Source organism: Gopherus evgoodei, unplaced genomic scaffold (genome assembly GCF_007399415.2).
Source record: "Gopherus evgoodei ecotype Sinaloan lineage unplaced genomic scaffold, rGopEvg1_v1.p scaffold_66_arrow_ctg1, whole genome shotgun sequence".
NCBI classification, from domain to species: domain Eukaryota; kingdom Metazoa; phylum Chordata; order Testudines; family Testudinidae; genus Gopherus; species Gopherus evgoodei.
The window spans coordinates 168,003-185,615 of NW_022060087.1; the positions used below are offsets into that span (position 1 = coordinate 168,003).

The 17,613-nt window shown below is 45.9% G+C and overlaps 1 protein-coding gene across 3 annotated transcripts in view; it reads left to right on the forward strand.

The window, feature by feature from the left end:
- Window positions 1-17,613, forward strand: part of GMIP (GEM interacting protein) — a 43,630-nt gene that overhangs the window by 20,040 nt on the left and 5,977 nt on the right. For 2 of the 3 annotated variants that reach the window (XM_030547677.1, XM_030547679.1), the window contains 14 exons: window positions 3,549-3,612; window positions 5,178-5,303; window positions 5,711-5,775; window positions 6,543-6,653; window positions 8,078-8,158; window positions 8,813-9,001; window positions 9,792-9,929; window positions 12,627-12,817; window positions 14,024-14,148; window positions 15,282-15,368; window positions 15,532-15,630; window positions 16,119-16,258; window positions 16,639-16,827; window positions 17,290-17,427. In XM_030547677.1, coding sequence (XP_030403537.1) covers window positions 3,549-3,612; window positions 5,178-5,303; window positions 5,711-5,775; window positions 6,543-6,653; window positions 8,078-8,158; window positions 8,813-9,001; window positions 9,792-9,929; window positions 12,627-12,817; window positions 14,024-14,148; window positions 15,282-15,368; window positions 15,532-15,630; window positions 16,119-16,258; window positions 16,639-16,827; window positions 17,290-17,427 — 1,743 coding nt within the window. The remainder of the gene's footprint in view (window positions 1-3,548; window positions 3,613-5,177; window positions 5,304-5,710; window positions 5,776-6,542; window positions 6,654-8,077; window positions 8,159-8,812; window positions 9,002-9,791; window positions 9,930-12,626; window positions 12,818-14,023; window positions 14,149-15,281; window positions 15,369-15,531; window positions 15,631-16,118; window positions 16,259-16,638; window positions 16,828-17,289; window positions 17,428-17,613) is intronic. The other variant, XM_030547678.1, reaches the window with a different exon arrangement.

The following is a 17,613-nucleotide window of genomic DNA, read 5'->3' on the forward strand; positions in this document are numbered from 1 at the left end:
CAAAATTGCCACCTTAACATCTGTCACTGAGTGATCAGAGAGGTTGAAGTGTTCTCCTACTGGTTTTTGAATGTTATGATTCCTGATGTCAGATTTGTGTCCATTTATTCTTTTGCGTAGAGACTGTCAGGTTTGGCCAATGTACATGGCAGAGGGGCATTGCTGGCACATGATGGCATATATCACATTGGTTGATGTGCAAGTGAACGAGCCCCTGAAGGTGTGACTGATGTGATTAGGTCCTATGATGGTATCTCCTGAATAGATATGTGGACAGAGCTGGCAATAGGTTCCTGGGTTAGTGTTTTTGTTGTGTGGTGTGTGGTTGCTGGTGAGTATTTGCTTCAGGTTTGGGGGTTGTCTGTAAGCAAGGACTGGCCTGTCTCCCAAGATCTGTAAGAGTGATGGATTGTCTTTCAGGATAGGTTGTAGATCCTTGATGATTCATAGACTCTAGGACTGGAAGGGACCTCGAGGTCATCGAGTCCAGTCCCCTGCCCTCATGGCAGGGCCAAATACTGTCTAGACCATCCCTGATAGACATTTATCTAACCTACTCTAAAATATCTCCAGAGATGGAGATTCCACAACCTCCCTAGGCAATTTATTCCAGTGTTTAACTACCCTGACAGTTAGGAACTTTTTCCTAATGTCCAACCTAAATCTCCCTTGCTGCAGTTTAAGCCCATTGCTTCTTGTTCTATCATTAGAGGCTAAGGTGAACAAATTTTCTCCCTCCTCCTGATGACACCCTTTTAGATACCTGAAAACTGCTATCATGTCTCCTCTCAGTCTTCTCTTTTCCAAACTAAATAAACCCAATTCTTTCAGCCTTCCTTCATAGGTCATGTTCTCAAGACCTTTAATCATTCTTGTTGCTCTTCTCTGGACCCTCTCCAATTTCTCCACATCTTTCTTGAAATACTTTGCCCAGAACTGGACACAGTACTCCAGTTGAAGCCTAACCAGTGCAGAGTAGAGCGGAAGAATGACTTCTCATGTATTGTTTACAGCACACCTGTTAATGCATCCCAGAATCACATTTGCTTTTTTTGCAACAGTATCACACTGTTGACTCATATTTAGCTTGTGGTCCACTATGACCCCTAGATCTCTTTCTGCCATACTCCTTCCTAGACAGTCTCTTCCCATTCTGTATGTGTGAAACAGATTGTTCCTTCCCAAGTGGAGCACTTTGCATTTGTCTTTATTGAACTTCATCCGGTTTACTTCAGACCATTTCTCCAATTTGTCCAGATCATTTTGAATTTTGACCCTGTCCTCCAAAGCAGTTGCAATCCCTCCCAGTTTGGGATTGTCTGCAAACTTAATAAGCGTACTTTCTATGCCAACATTTAAGTCGTTGATGAAGATATTGAACAGAGCCGGTCCCAAAACAGACCCCTGCGGAACCCCACTTGTTATACCTTTCCAGCAGGATTGGGAGCCATTAATAACTACTCTCTGAGTACGGTTATCCAGCCAGTTATGCACCCACCTTATAGTAGCCCCATCTAAATTGTATTTGCCTAGTTTATCGATAAGGATATCATGCGAGACCGTATCAAATGCCTTACTAAAGTCTATGTATACCACATCCACCGCTTCTCCCTTACCCACAAGACTCGTTATCCTATCAAAGAAAGCTATCAGATTGGTTTAACATGATTTGTTCTTTACAAATCCATGCTGGCTATTCCCTATCATCTTACCACCTTCCAAGTGTTTGCAGATGATTTCTTTAATTACTTGCTCCATTATCTTCCCTGGCACAGAAGTTAAACACTGGTCTGTAGTTTCCTGGGTTGTTTTTATTTCCCTTTTTATAGATGGGCACTATATTTGCCCTTTTCCAGTCTTCTGGAATCTCTCCCATCTCCCATGACCTTCCAAAGATAATAGCTAGAGGCTCAGATACCTCCTCTATTAACTCCTTGAGTATTCTAGGATGCATTTCATCAGGCCCTGGTGATGCATTGGAGAGGTTTTAGTTGGGGGCTGAAGGTGATTGCTAGTGGCATTCTGTTGTTTTCTGTGTTAGGCCTGTCTTGTAGTAGGTGACTTCTGGGTACCCTTCTGGCTCTGTCAATCTGTTTTTTCACTTCAGCAGGTGGGCATTATAGTTTTAAGAATGCTTGATAGAGATCTTGTAGGTGTTTGTCTCTGTCTGAGGAGTTGGAGCAAATGCGGTTGTATCTTAGAGTTTGGCTGTAGACAATGGATCTTGTGGTGTGTCCTGGATGGAAGCTGGAGGCATGTAGGTAAGTATAGTGGTCCATAGGTTTCCGGTATAGGGTGGTGTTTGTGACCATCGCTTATTAGCATAGTAGTGTCTAGGAAATGGACCGCTTGTGTGGACTGGTCTAGGCTGATGTTGATGGTGGGATGGAAATTGTTGAAATCATGGTCCTCAAGGGCTTCTTTTCCATGGGTTCAGATGAAGATGTCATCAATATAGTGCAAATTATTGTCTCAGTGCAATTTAATGACACATAGAAGCTAAGACTAGATGATCTAATGTTCCCTCCTAGCCTTAATTTCTACAAATCTATGAAAAAACATGAGATTTTTTAAAAATAGACTTGGGGTTCTTTTTATTTGCCTTCAGGTTTTTGAGCCTTTAGGCTGTACTCATGTTATGTTTTCAGGCTTTTCTCCAGAGCCAACAGGGTTAGAAGCATATTTGTCCCTGTCACGGATCGTGCACCCCTCATCCCCTTTTGGGATGGGGCACGGGTTGTTATAGGCCCATGGGCAAGTTTGCACAATCCCTCTGGGTTTTGGAGTAATGTGGCCTAACAACCAAAGTCACTCTACCTGCCCTCACAATCAAGGTTGTGCGGCCTAGCGGCTCAAGTCAGTAGAGCGGCCCTCACAATCAGTAGGGCTGGTGAGCAGACCACCACTCCAGGGTGGGCAGTGGCCAGGATAGGGGGACCCGGGCCCTCCCTCTCCACTGGGTCCCAACCCAGGGCCCTGTCAGTGGCAGGGCTGCCTGCCACCAGCTCAGCGGGAATCCAGCTGAAGCACGCTAAGCTAGTCTCTGGGTCTCCAACCACCTCCCTGCAAAGGCTCTCTGGGTTACTTCCTACCTGCTTCTCTGTAGGTTGGGGTCTCAGGGTTCCCCCCGTCTCTCCTCCCTCTGTGGCATCTGGAGCCTGGGGGTCACTGCCATCTGGCTGGCCTCTGTGTCATGAAGTGTGAGCGGTTCTTCATCAGGAGTCTGCAGCACACCTCCTTCCTCTCCAGCGGTCAGCCCCAAATGAATTGGGTTGCTCCCTTTTATACCTGGCCTCCAGCAGGGGTGAGGCCTCCTCAGCCTAAAGAGAGGCATTAACCCCTGCAGTCCTAGTGCGGGTATGCACGCCCTGTTAGAGTCCCCCACATTTCTGTAAGTTGTGGAGTTTTATATTATGCCAGTAGCCCTCTATCAAGTCTTTGGCCACCTTCCTCACTACATAAAACTTCCCAGGAAAGAAGACTCTAAGAGCAGCTCTTGGTAAATTCCTCTAAACATCTGGATAATATTTTTCCTCTTTGTTTTATAGGTGGATGAAAGTTTCTACAAGAGCAAAAGCAATTTGGAGGGGCAGGTGCAGACAAACATCACAGGTAACTTAAGAGAAGCAAAGTAAAATATATAGATGACTCAAGAATAGTTGATCCATTTTCTGTCATTGGCTCTTGCACCTCACCTATGAAAAAGAAGGTACAATTCAGATGTCCCCTGGTTGCAATTAGCGTATATGGTCATGGCAGATTCCAGCAGAGATGAATATAGTCACATATGCCTATTTGGGGCTCTAAAGCTCAGTATTCACATTGCTCCCTATAACCCCATGAGATGGGGTGCTCTACTCACCACCAGGACGGCACTTCTTCTTGGCCACTCTGGGGATTAGCTCTGCAAGGCCAACAACCCTTTCTACACTTACACATCATCTCTCCATCCCCTCTGGCTGGTCTGTAGCCTCTCTCTTGCTCCAGGAGTTGCCTCTTCATGACTCAGCCCTCCAGCCAGTCCCTTTCAGGCTTGTGTATCAAAGTCCCTTCTCACCAGCAGTCTCAGGAAGTCTTCCCTTTCACCGCCCCTGGTGCCACTCCCTCAGTGTCTGGTAGGGGAACCATGCCTACCCTCTTCTCTGGGATCTAGCTCAGGGACCTTCTAATCAGCAACTAAAGTCTATTCCCTCATAGACCTTGCTACTTTTCCCTGAACCTTCTCCTACCTTCCCTCTCTCGGAGTTTGCCAGCCTCTCAACTGCCTACTCCCAGGGAGTAACTGCGGGTTACTTGTCTTTATAGACCCAACCCTGCTCCTTCCTCCTCATATGGGCTCCTCATGTAGTCAGGGGATTACTTAGCCACCTGAGTCCCCTCAGCTGTGGCCTGTTGGGTTAATTAGCCCCATTCTTAATCTATATTAACCCTTTCCAGGCAAGCGTGTGGTGAACAACCCTCATACCTCCTCTGAGCCCCTTGTTTACATGTTTTCACTTGTTATCTCACTAACATCCAACCTTCATACACTGACTTTGACTTTTGAGCACTGACACATTAATTCACTATATTACTATAGCTGCCTGTCAATTTTTAGTACAATAAGTATTTGCCCAATAATTTAAAATCCGTTACTGAATTTGAAATGCTGTTGTTGCTCACTTTTCATAGACTCATCAGTTCTGTATTCATCACTGGCATCATAAAGTCCCATATAAAACCACATCTCCCCTCATGAGAGTCTTCCATTGAAGAGAAGCCATTTTCTAATCTGTGTGATGACAACTTTAGCTTGAAGTTCTTTCAGAATTGCTGATTTCAGTGCTGTGAGTCTGTCTCAGCATCCTCAAAGAGCATAACTGCAGTTCGCCACTCCAAGCATCATCACACAATGGGCTCTGGCTTCTAATTTACAAAAAGTAAACTTAATAAAACATTTTATTGGGAACCAAATGCATCTAAATTGCCTCAAACTCATATGGCTGTGCTGAGGATCTGATGTGAGATTGGAGAGTGCTGTGAATTAGGCTAGTTTAGCCTTGTTGTTCCATGAAAGATCTCTTCTATGACCTATTGTTATCTGAAGATGGCACAAGCCAAGATATCAGAGAGATTCACCATGGGGAAGGCTCTGCCTGTCCTCTGAAGCCCTTCTGAATCTGGATTTATTTTTGCAGTCGAAGAGGCTGATGAGATGCTGATAAAATGCGAAGGTGGTGTTGATGCAGCCCTTGAATATGCCAAAACATGGTGTAAATATGTCAAAGAACTGCTGAGCTGGATTGATAAACGCCTGAATTATGGTGAGTCCCATTAGTGGAAACCATAATCTCTCCTCTGCTTCCATTTCTGATACCAAATTATTTCATTGCATAAGGGTGAAGTAGGGCCAGCTTTAAGACCTTGTACTCTCCAAGCCTGGTGTTTCTCTGCAGAGCCAGTGGTGGGGGGTGTTACTGCAGGCAGTAGTGGATTCAAATAAGCTAACAAGGAACAGGTGAAAGGTTACTCCTTTAACTTGCGTCTGAACCAGATGTTAAAATGCAGAAACATTTCTTAGCAGAAAAGGCTAGGCTACAAGTTCTTCTAGTCCTAGAACCTTCTCTAGGATGATGACAAATCACATACTGGCTGAGCAATACCTCTGTTCTTGGGAGACATCCTCCTGCCACTGAAGATCTAGAGACTAACCTGTTCTTCCCTTTCACAGAAATAGAGTTTGCCAAAAGCATTGTGAAGATAGCAGAATCAGGTCAATCTACCATTAAACAACAGGTAAAATTTCTTTGGGACTTTCCTTCTTGGATTGCTTTCACTGTACAAGAGGGTTTATTGTGCCACTGTGTATACATCACTCATGGAGTCAAATCAGCTCTGTTTTGAATCATGCTGAGGCCTATAGGACACAATTTCCTATTTGTTAAAAGCACAATGTTGCAAAGAAGTTCAGTAATTTGCCGTGTACAAGCCTAAGCAAGGGCATTAAGGATATTCTAAAGGCTGACATAACATAAGAACGTGGGAATTCCCAGATTGGATCAGACCCATTATCCATCTAGCTCAGTATCATGTCTCTGCCAGTGGCCAATACCAAAACTTCAGGGGAAGGTGCAAGCAACTGCACAGTAGGCAGATGGGGGTAATCTGCTTCCTATGAAAGTTCATCCTAATGCCTAATAGTTAGAGATTGGTTTAAATAATGAAGCAGGAGGTTTTATATTTCTTCCAAAAGTTCTGTCTGGCATTAATTGTCATAGTATAGTTAATAAAGCTCTCAGATCTGGGACAATTTCCTTTTTCTTCCATATGGTTATAAAGGGAACAAAGATTGTTCTATGCAGTAGACAAAGGGATGCATTTTTAATATATCAAAGGAGTGGAACATAGAATAAAAACTCCCTTTGATGCTGCTCTGTGATGTGCAGTATGTGTTTGTTACGGCTGTAATTAACATGGACCATTTCAGCTCATAATAAGCAAAAACACTTTTAACCTGGAGATGCTGTTGTGACTACCTGGTATTTCCAATGCACACTCTCCAGGTCTGCATGCCACTTCAGCTGCTCTATACCATGGTCCTGGAACATGACATCAGGATTGGGAGTTTAGCCATTGAGACTGCAGGGGCTTTGCAGCTGAGAGAATACTGCCAGGTACTGTATTTCCTGCTTAGGTGAGACAGTTTAATCTCACTGGTTAGCCAAAGGCAGCAGCCAGGGTAGCTCAATGGCCCATTAATCTTTTGGGAGCTAGATGCTCTCTCTGATTCGATTGAGAGAAAAGGGGAGGAAGTCCACACCCAGCTTCTGGAAAAGGGAAGTTACTTCCCAACAGAGCAGCATTCTGAGAGCTTTGGTTTCTGATGTCATAGTCTCAGGTGCCAGAGCCGGTGCTGTCCTCAAACCATGTCTCTCTCCACCTTTCCATGACCAGCATCTATATGGTATCTCAGCTGCCTCGGGTCAACAGTGATGGTGAGAGAGCCAGAAAGACCCCAGCTTGCCTCTCAGGGGCCAGATGGAATCTGCAGTCCCTTCTTACTAGAGAACTGCACATATTTGATCTGGAGTTGCTGGGAGGCAACAAACACAGGGCCTTTACACAGTCCCTTTCCAGAGCAGAACCTCGCTGCGGCCCATCCTGCCCATTCTTCCATTCATGTGAGGAGTGTTTCTGTTCTGCTGAACTGGCAGGATGCCAGGACCTGTGCAGGGGGATCATATACTATAGCACGGAGCTCCACTCTGCAGGGATTCCTGGCATATCTGTGTGTAACAGCTCATTGGTAGCTAAATGGGCTGGGAGTATCTGTACCTACTTCATCATTCCTCTCAATGGTGTGCGTGTGCGAGGGAGGGAGAGAGATACACACTCAGTCTGGAACCTAGTCTAGCTTTAGGCTGCAGTGGGAGCTGCAGAGCAGCTCAGAGTATGTCTGCACTGCAGTTAAACACCCACAGCTGACCTGTGCCCACTGACTCAGGCTTGTGGGGCTCAGGCTATGAGGCTGTTTATTTGCAGTATAGATGTCCAGATTCAGGCTGGAGCCCCAGCCAGAACGCGTACACCACAATTAAACAACCCCATAGCCCAAGCCCCTGAAGCTCAAGTCAGGTGGTCTGGGCCAGTCATGGGTGTCTAATTCCAGTGTAGACATACCCTGAGTGACTTGGAAGGAGTTTTTCTGCCTCCCCACTAGTTTGCCCAGTTACTCAGGCTGAGGCAGGGCTGGTGCTGCAGACTTTCCCCTCTTTCAATCTTGATGACATGAAGTGACTTGGTTTAATGTAACCCTTTAGGGGTGTGGGTATGAAAAAGAGGCTGCAGGAGTAGAGGGGTAGGGTTAGCATCCTGACACTGATCCTTAAACAGCTCCAGCCCCAGCCTTTGTAAGAAAAGGTGAGGGATCACGTTTGGGGCTCAGAAATGTTAATGCCAGAAGAGATCATTGTGACCATTTCATGGGACTTCCTGTCTAACATAGGGCTCTCAGTGGTGTCTGTGTCAAGCCCAATAGTTTCTGGCTGAGCTAGAGTATAACTAAGCTGTTTTCACCTGCACCTTTATTCCCTTGCAGCCTCTCACAGCCAAGAGAAATGAAATTGAGAAGTGGCGGAAAGAATTCAAAGATCAGTGGCTAAAGGAACAGAAAAGAATGGTAAGAGACTAAGAGGTGGAAAATGGTGAGAGATCCAGGCCATCTTGACAGCTACAGGCCCAGAACACTGAGAACATGGGGCCTCTCAGAACATGTAGGGAGAAGTGCTAACAGCAGCCGTACTGGGAACCCTTTACTCTGACCTGCACTGCTTTGCGAGGTGGGAGGGTCCCAGAGCTTGGGCTGCAGCCTGAGCCCTAACATCTAAACTGCAATTAAACATCCCCTTAGGCTAAGCCCCATGATCCTTAGCCAGCTGGCATGGGCCAGCCATGAGTGTCTAATTGCAGTATAGTGATACCCATCCATCTCAATGGGGTATATGCTCTAAAGCCTAACGACAATCATCATTAATATGTAAATAATTAGTTGGAGGTGTGCAATGAAGATGGTGATGAGTCAGGGCAGTGTGGTCAGGAGGAGTGAGAACAGTGCTGGGAGCCAGGAGATGCCAAATTCCAGTCCTACTCCTTGGTATTGTAAGTGATGCTTGCATAGAGTCCTCTCCACAGTGTGACGCTGGCTAGCACTGGCCTTAGAGTAAGTGACACTCGGCATCCACAAAACAGATGCTTTTATGGCTAGCAGACTTGTGGACTCAGTCTCCTTCCAGCCTGACGATGTGCCCTAAACGCCCTCCTTCTCGGATTCCAGAATGATTCACTGGCATCCTTGCGCAAGTCCCGCCTTCACTACATACAGCGCTGCGAGGAGCTGGAGAAAGCCAAGCTGCTGAGTGCCAAGGCAGAAGATGAGTACCAGAGCATAGCAGCAACCCACTCTGGCAGCGCCAACAAGCAGCTGGAGAAACGGCGCCGCTCTCGTGAGGAGGCACAAGTGAAGGTGATGGGGTTGTATCACGTCTCTCTTATACAGATAACTGGGGAACAGGCTCAATGAACTAGAAGCCACTTGTAATATTGGACACTGAGTAAAATATTATGAAGATACTTCATCCTTTGCTGCTGGGATGTGGGGTTGATCAGGGCTAGGTCTTGAGTTTTCAGCCTTTAATCATTTTGGATACCCTCTGCTCTTTCCCATTTTTGGCATCCACAAAGGCACCTGTGCCCAGAAGAGTCTGGGACCCTGACTAGCCTGTTCCTCATGTAAAGAGGAATATTCACTGCTCGGTGGCTTTGCCATGCTGGGCTAGATACCCCAGTAGGCTGAACACCTAGCATTACAACTGAATGTGCTGCAGAGCAATGCAGAATGCTCCAGTGACACAGATGGGTTTTGAATACATTAGCCTTATGGAGAGTTTGCAGCCTGCTGATTAGAGATGACCAAAAATTTTTGAATGCAAAGTTTTGTGTTGTTTAAAAATGGCCTTTTTTCCAAAACAATTTTTTCATGAAAAATTATTACTGAAATTTTTAATTTTTCACAAAAATATTTGTCCTATCTTTGATTTTTTTAAATGTATCAACAAAAGTATTGAAAATCAGCACTAAGACTTAACATAAATGCTTAACAAACAAGCCGATAGCCCCATTCAGCTCATCTCCCATCGTGTTCTGTGTTATCACGTGTCACCCCACTCATGGCTGCACTGTGGTCGCCTGCCCATGATTTCCAGGGTTCCCAGACCGCATTGCTGCTTCTTCATTCTTTATTTTGCTGCACCCAGGTCCAGGAAACAGAAGCTTCTTACAAGATGTGCATCAGTGATGCCAACTCTCGTCGGCAGGAGCTGGAAAAGGTGCGGGAGAGAATTGTCTCCCATATCCGGAAACTCATTTACCAAGGAGATGAGGTGCTGACACGGGTGAGTATGACACTGCTGTGCCACTTGCTCCAGTCACAGGGAAGTCATCATTCAGGATAGAGCCACCTGATCTTTCTCTACTATATAGATAATTAATGTGATGGTTCTCAAGCAATCAGAACCCAGATCACTACGGGATTATTCTGATTTTACATAAACCGGTTTTGTAAAACAGATTGTATAAAGTCAAGTGCACACGGCCACAGTAAGCACATTAATTCGGCGGTGTGCATCCATGTACCGAGGCTAGCGTCGATTTCCGGAGTGTTGCACTGTGGGTAGCTATCCCGTAGCTATCCCATAGTTCCCGCAGTCTCCCCCGCCCATTGGAATTCTGGGTTGAGATCCCAATGCAAAAACAGTGTCGCGGGTGATTCTGGGTAAATGTCGTCACTTAGTCCTTCCTCCGTGAAAGCAACGGCAGACAATCATTTCGCGCCCTTTTTCCCTGGATTGCCCTGGCAGACGCCATAGCATGGCAACCATGGAGCCCGTTTTGCCTTTTCTCACTGTCACCGTATGTGTACTGGATGCTGCTGACAGACGCGGTCCTGCAGTGCTACACAGCAGCATTCATTTGCCTTTGCAAGGTAGCAGAAGGTTACCATTCCTATTGCACCGTCTGCCATGCCGTTGTAAACTGGCGATGAGATGATGGTTACCAGTCGTTCTGTACTATCTGCTGCTGTCATGGGTGCTCCTGGCTGGCCTCGCTGAGGTCGGCCGGGGACGCATGGACAAAAATGGGAATGACTCCCCGGGTCATTCCCTTTTTTATGTTTTGTCTAAAAATAGAGTCAGTCCTGCCTAGAATATGGGGCAAGTGTACTAGAGAACCAGAGAGCACAGCCGTTCCGTGTCAGAGCCGCAGAGATCCCGCAGAAATGATGAGCTACATGCCATTCTAGGGGGTGCCCCTGCAACAACCCCACCTGTTGCTTCCCTCCTCCCCCAACCCTCCTGGGCTACTGTGGCAGTGTCCCCCCATTTGTGTGATGAAGTAATAAAGAATGCAGGAATAAGAAACACTGACTTTTTAGTGAGATAAAATGAGGGGGAGGCAGCCTCCAGGTGCTATGATAGTCCAGGAAGTACAGAATCTTTTCTTTAGACATGAAAGGTGGGGGCTGATAGAGCTCAGCCTCCAGTTGCTATGATGAGAACGGTTACCAGCCGTTCTGTACCATCTGCCCGGAATGATCAGGAGTCATTCCCATTTTTACCGAGGCCAGCCAGGAGCACTCACAGGCTGATGACGATGGATAGCAGTCATATCGTACCGTCTGCCACTGGGAAGGGGATGCTGGTGTTCAGCACTGCAGCACCCCATCTACCAGCAGCATACAGTAGACATAGGATGACATTGAAAAAAGGCGAGAAACGTTTTTTTTCCCTTTTCTTTCCGGGGGGGGGGGGGCGGGAAGGGTGTAAATTGACGACATATACCCTGAAATACCCGGGAAAATGTTTTTGATCCTTCAGGCATTGGGAGCTCAGCCAAGAATGCAAATGCTTTTCTGAGACTGCGAGGACTGTGGGATAGCTGGAGTCCTCAGTACCCCTTCACTCCCTACATGAGCATCCATTTGATTCTTTGGCTTTCCGTTACGCTTGTCACACAGCACTGTGCTGTGGCCTCTGTCTATTATAGCCTGGAAATTTTTTCAAATGCTTTGTCATTTCATCTTCTGTAACGGAGCTCTGATAGAATAGATTTGTCTCCCCATACAGTGATCAGATCCAGTATCTCCCGTACGGTCCATGCTGGAGCTCTTTTTGGATTTGGGACTGCATCGCCACCCGTGCTGATCAGCGCTCCATGCTGGGCAAACAGGAAATGAAATTCAAAAGTTTGCGGGGCTTCCAGTGCATCCAAGTTCAGATTGCTTTCCAGAGCGGTCACAATGGTGCACTGTGGGATACCCCCAGAGGCCAATACGGTCGATTTGCGGCCACACTAACCCTAATCCAACATGGCAATACCGATTTCAGCACTACTCCTCTCATCGGGGAGGAGTACAGAAACCGGTTTAAAGAGGCCTTTATATCGATATAAAGGGCCCCGTTGCGTGGATTGCTGCAGGGTTAAATGGTTTAACGCTGCTAAATTTGGTTTAAACGCATAGCGTAGACCAGGCCTGAGCATCGTTTTAGTGCTGACTTTGCAAGGATCAGTGGTCCCATACCTAGCTATAGTGACCACAAATCTCCTACTCTATCAGAGGAGTCTGTGGGACAAGGCTGAATCTGGTGGCAGATGATGTGGAGACAAAAACAGAGGCTAGAGAGCAAGCTCAGAGCCAGTGAGCAAAGCTCATCCTGTATATGATTCAGCATAGAAGAGGTGAAGTCCTCTCTTGGCTTTCCCAGAGGAGCCCTCACCAGCTTTACCAATGACTATGACTGAAGTACAGTTCCTATAGCAGCTGGATATGGGGTAGGGGTCTGTGTTTTGACTGGCTAATAGGCTTGTATGCAGATTTATTTAAATTAAGTGCAATTATTTGTGTAATTTCATTAATACAGTGAAACTAAAATGCTAGGCAGCTCTCTCAATAAGCAGGAAAGTGTGGCGCCTGTGCAAGAGCCTTGTTTACAAACTGAACTGAGAGCCTGGGGGACACAGCTTGAGATTCAAGGGAAAGAGAGGGTCACCTAGGCCTAGGGGTGTTTCATGCTTTTTGGGATTTCCATAAGGTCACCTTGAGGATGTTCAAGTTGCAGCAGACTCAGGCAGAGAAGATTCCAGTGGGGTACGAGAACATGACTGAGTACTGCAAGCCCTACAGAATGGGTGAGAAATATCTGGAATTCATTCAGAAGCTGCAGAAGAAAGAGGTCCCCATGGAGGTGTTTGAATTTGAAGAATTTATTCCTGCAGGGCAGAGGTAAAGAAATGTAGAACCAGAGCTGGTGGCTCCAGGGCTTGAAATATATAATAAGCTGAATAAAAAGACTCATTTAAAGCATTTTACGCTATAAAGTCACCTGTGATGCTGCAGGGTTATTAATGCTGAGAAGACCTGGAGTGGGCTAGGTGATAACTTTGAGAAGTACCACAAGCCAAAGCCCAAAAGGGTCTGTTCTCTCCAGCCTCTGCATAGCTTCCATTAATATTAGCAGAGAAGAGACTCCCAAAGATCATTTGTTTTCTTTGTGATGATCAGTAAGTGTTAGGGCCTGCACAAGGGTAACTTGGTCCAGCTGTCTGCCCCAAGTCAGGAGTTATTTCTCCCACTTGTTTAATGTATTGATCTTCATTATCTCATATGTATGATGTTTCATTTCCAAACTACCCGTATTTATATATTTCCTGTAGACAGAAAATATAAGGGAAATTATATTAAACTTAGTTATATTGAAATTAATGGGCAACAGGTTTATAACAAACATAAGGAAGTATTTCTTCACACAGTGCACAGTCAACCTGCAGAACTCATTGCCAGGGGATGGTGTGAAAGCCAAGTCTATAACTAGGTTCAAAACAGAATTAGATAAGTTCAGGGAGGACAGGTCTATCTATGGCTATTAGCCAAGATTGTCAGGGATGCAGTCCCATGCTCTGGTGTCCCTAAATCTCTGTGTGCCAGAAGCTGGGACTGGACGACAGGGGATAGATCACTCAGTAATTGCCTTGTTCTCTTCATTCCCTCACAAGCATCTGCCACCGGCCACTGTCAGAAGATAGAATACTGGGCTTGATGGACCATTGCTCTGACCCAGTGTGGCCATTCTTATGTTCTTAGTATTGATTGTCAATCTGGTGTACACTTTTCCTAGGCTTCTTTGAAAAGTCCAGCCTACAACTACCTGTAAACTCTCGGAGGCAAGGACCTGGTCATCTTGTATGTCTCTAAAGCACTGTGAACATCTATGGGGCAATAATAGTTGAACTAATGAAAGACAATTTAAAAAAACAAAACATAGAATGCCCCCTGCTTGTGTATTTCATTTGAAGCATTGTTGTATTCATGGTGGTCCCAGACCTGAATAAATATGTGTTGCTCAGAAGCTTGTCTCTTTCACAAAAGGAAGTTGGCTGAATAAGAAATATTTCCTCATCTACCTTGTCTCTCTGTGTATTTCATTCTCAGGTCTCCTCCTAGTGGCAGAAAAAAGAATGCAGTGCAATACTCCTGCATCTCATCCTCTGTAGTTGATCTGAGCACTTCTGCAGAAGATGCATCAGGAAAGCAGTTTTCCACAAACAGTGAACAAAGTAGGTTTAATTTATCAAGGAAAAGTTAACTCTTTGTTGTGTCACTGCTGCTTGATTCATATATGTATATAGCCAAGAGTAGCAAGGAGAGGTTAGGTTATTAACAACCTCTGGAGTCAGAGCCCAGGGCTGTCTCCAGACTGGGACTGTGTGTGGTTTCGCTGCTACAATTTTAGGGAAAGGGATTCAGGTTCATGAAATTTTGTTCCCTGATTGAATCAGAAAATTTTACTTATATCTCACAAAATGTCAGGTTTTATTCACTCCCCATCCAAATGCATCTTAGACAACAGGTGTGTTCCAAAAGGAAAGGTCAGCTGTGAAAGTCGTTCTGAGCTTTAGCCAGGAGATTCTATCATGGATAAGGCAGGTGTAGTCTATTTGCATGGTACATAAGCCTGATAGCATTTTAATAAAGGTACAAACAAGCTGGTTCATGGCTCAAATGCATTGGAAGCTCTTATTCATCTCCTTGTGTGTGACCTGAAATGGAGATTTTTTTCTGAAACTTCTTGTTTCTCTGTCCTGTGAAAACATTTATGAATTTTCTGTCAGTCTGGGGACTGGGGACATCCTGCGTACCCTCAGACCCCTTTACATGGAGCATCAATTTTATAACCCCATGTTTGATTTCATGCTTGACCATCCTCTATATGAAAACTACCTTAGAGTGGGCTGTGATGGGCAGTGCAGCCAGTAAGCCTTCTCTTGTTATTCCTTCAGCTCAGTCCCCTGAATGGTATATTGTATTCTCAAGTTTTACATCCTCTTTCCACAGAGCATCGCATTTCACTGCAGGTTTAATACCCCATTTCACCATCTCACAATTTCTCTCAAAGACATTTTAGAAATCATCTCACTACAGTAGAAAATAATTGTCATTAAACTTTTCTGGCACAAAAGGTCTTTAAAAAGCATGACATGATTGAGCAAAAATGCCTCCAGATTGCTCTTTGGATTATCAGGCTCTCATCATGCCTCTGTGTTTCTGATTTAAAAGATATTAGCAGAAAGGTCAGTTGTTTTGAGGCATTGTCAGTAAGAGTAAAGAACCCAGCAAATGAGCATAGGTTCATTTAGAAACTGCTGTGGAGACATTAGTCGGTCCGTCTCATTTACCTCGCCTTTTACAGGTGCAAACAAATCCTTCTACAGTGACACAGAAAGCCTGGGTGGGAGCTGCGAATCCCGGTCCCTGGACTCTCCCGCCTCTAGCCCAGGTGAGAAGAATGGCACTTTCTGCCTAATGTTCATACTAACAAAAAACTTCAATAGAAATTAAATGTGGATTTGGAGCTTTTTTATTTTTTCTATAATGTGCAATACATAAATAAAGTACATCTTGTATTTTGTATAATGTAAAACCTGCCTTCTTGTCTCCAGGGCACCAAAGTAGGAAGTTGCTAAAAGCTTCATCCACAGGCACCATGTCCTCCTCGGATGATTTTGAAGAGAGAGATTCATGTCAAACATATGACAGTGGTAAGCAATAAAGAAATCTGCGTGACTGATAAAAAGAAACAGTAGGAGAGCAGCCTGTGTCCCTCGTGCTCCTCCATTCTGTTATGCTTATGAAAGGGATCTTTCCATACACACCCCTATACTGCTCTGCTGATGCCCCTCAATTTGGATCTGCAACCTCGCCATTGCTATTCCAGCTTTGGGCTCCCCACCCAACACACACAGCTCTGCTGACGCTCCTCAATCCCAAAAAACAGGCCCCTACTATTCCAAACCTGGCCTCCCCCCAGCAGCTCTGTTGATGCCCCTCCCAATCCACAACCCCCAATTGTATTCCAGCCCTGAACCTCAGTATAGTAGTGCTGCTGCTACTCAGTTATGACTGGCAGCATTGTCCCAAATTCTATTTCAGGCCCCTCCAGTTTAGTCAATAACCTCTTTGGCATTTCTAGATGGCATGAGTGACTTTTTGAAATGTCTCCTTGTTATTTACATGGTTACTACACCAGAAAATGGATCATCCCAGTGTCAGTTTAAGAACATCTGTCTGTCAAGTGCAGCACAGACCCACCGGCTGCGGAAATTGCGGGGTCCATCCAAGTGCAGGGAGTGTGAAACCTTTATGGTCAGTGGCACGGAGTGTGAAGAGGTGAGAAAGCTCAGAACACCCTGGACTGTAGATAATCAGGTCCCCCTGACCCCTGTGTAAGGTATTTCACTGCAGGCATGTCTCCCCTGCAAAACTCTGTGAATGGGCCCCCCTCTGTGAGGCCAATAATTCAGTGCATGACCATCTCCCTGTCCCTCACCCCAGGCTGCTCTGCCATAACAGCTGAGGAAAGGGAGGCAAAGGGGAATGTATCTCCCAATGAGGCGCTTCTGCAGAGAGATGTGGAACAGTGAATGGAGGGAACAGGAGAAGGGAGAGTCTGTGATGTGCCCCAGTGGGACATACTTTCCCCAGCTTCTGGAGTGGTCCTTGCTGAACTGTAATTAGTGTCTAACTGCAATATCGTCTTACTATTGCAGTGCTACCTGACCTGCCACAGGAAGTGCCTGGAGAACCTCCTCATCACCTGTGGCCACAAGAAGCTGCCCAGCCGAGTGCCCCTCTTTGGCATCGACTTCACACAGGTCCCTCGGGATTTCCCGGAAGAGGTTCCGTTCATAGTTGTGAAATGCACCTCAGAAATCGAGGCACGTGCCCTCGGAGTGCAGGTGAGCAGCACTGGGGTAGACTCCAGCACAGGGCCTGGTCCTGCTCCTGCTGGGGACCAGGATTACGCTCCCGTGGACTTTGACAGGAACCACATTAGGCCCTTACTTGGTACCTTTTGTCTCAAGGCACTTCACAAAGGGGTTTTCCCCAGTGAACCACTGATGGTGGCCTGGGCAGCTGGCACAGGTCACTTGGCATCAAGACAGACTAATTAAAATTCTCTCTAGTTTCCTCTAGCTCTGGTATTTTTAATGCCTCATCATGGGGGTATCTTGGAACTGAGTCTCTGCACATCACCCTTTGTTTCCAGTCCACAGAGAGAAAGAGACAATGTCACATCCCTTCTTGGCCTTAGCTGCAGAAATTAAGCTGTCCTGTTAGTTCCTGGTCCCCTCCCCTTCCCACTCTTCTCAGATTCTGTAACCAGGATCCCTTGACCTTTCCCCATTTCAATAATGCAGGGGATCTATCGGATAAGTGGAGCCAAGGCCCGGGTGGAGAAGCTCTGCCAGGCATTTGAAAATGGGAGGGAGCTTGTGGAGCTCTCAGAACATTCTCCCCATGACATCACTGGCGTCCTGAAGCATTTCCTGAAGGAGGTGGGTAGCAAATCCCCAAGAGGAGCCAGGATCAGTCTCTGGTTACTTGCAGGCTCCTGGCTTCAGTTTCTGGTGCATCTCTGGGAGGATGGCAATCCCTGTTCCTGGCTTGCTCTCAGCTGGGTTTTTGAGGCACTGGGATGTGTTAATGTCTGTTTGTTTCCTGTAGAATCAGGGATTAATTCC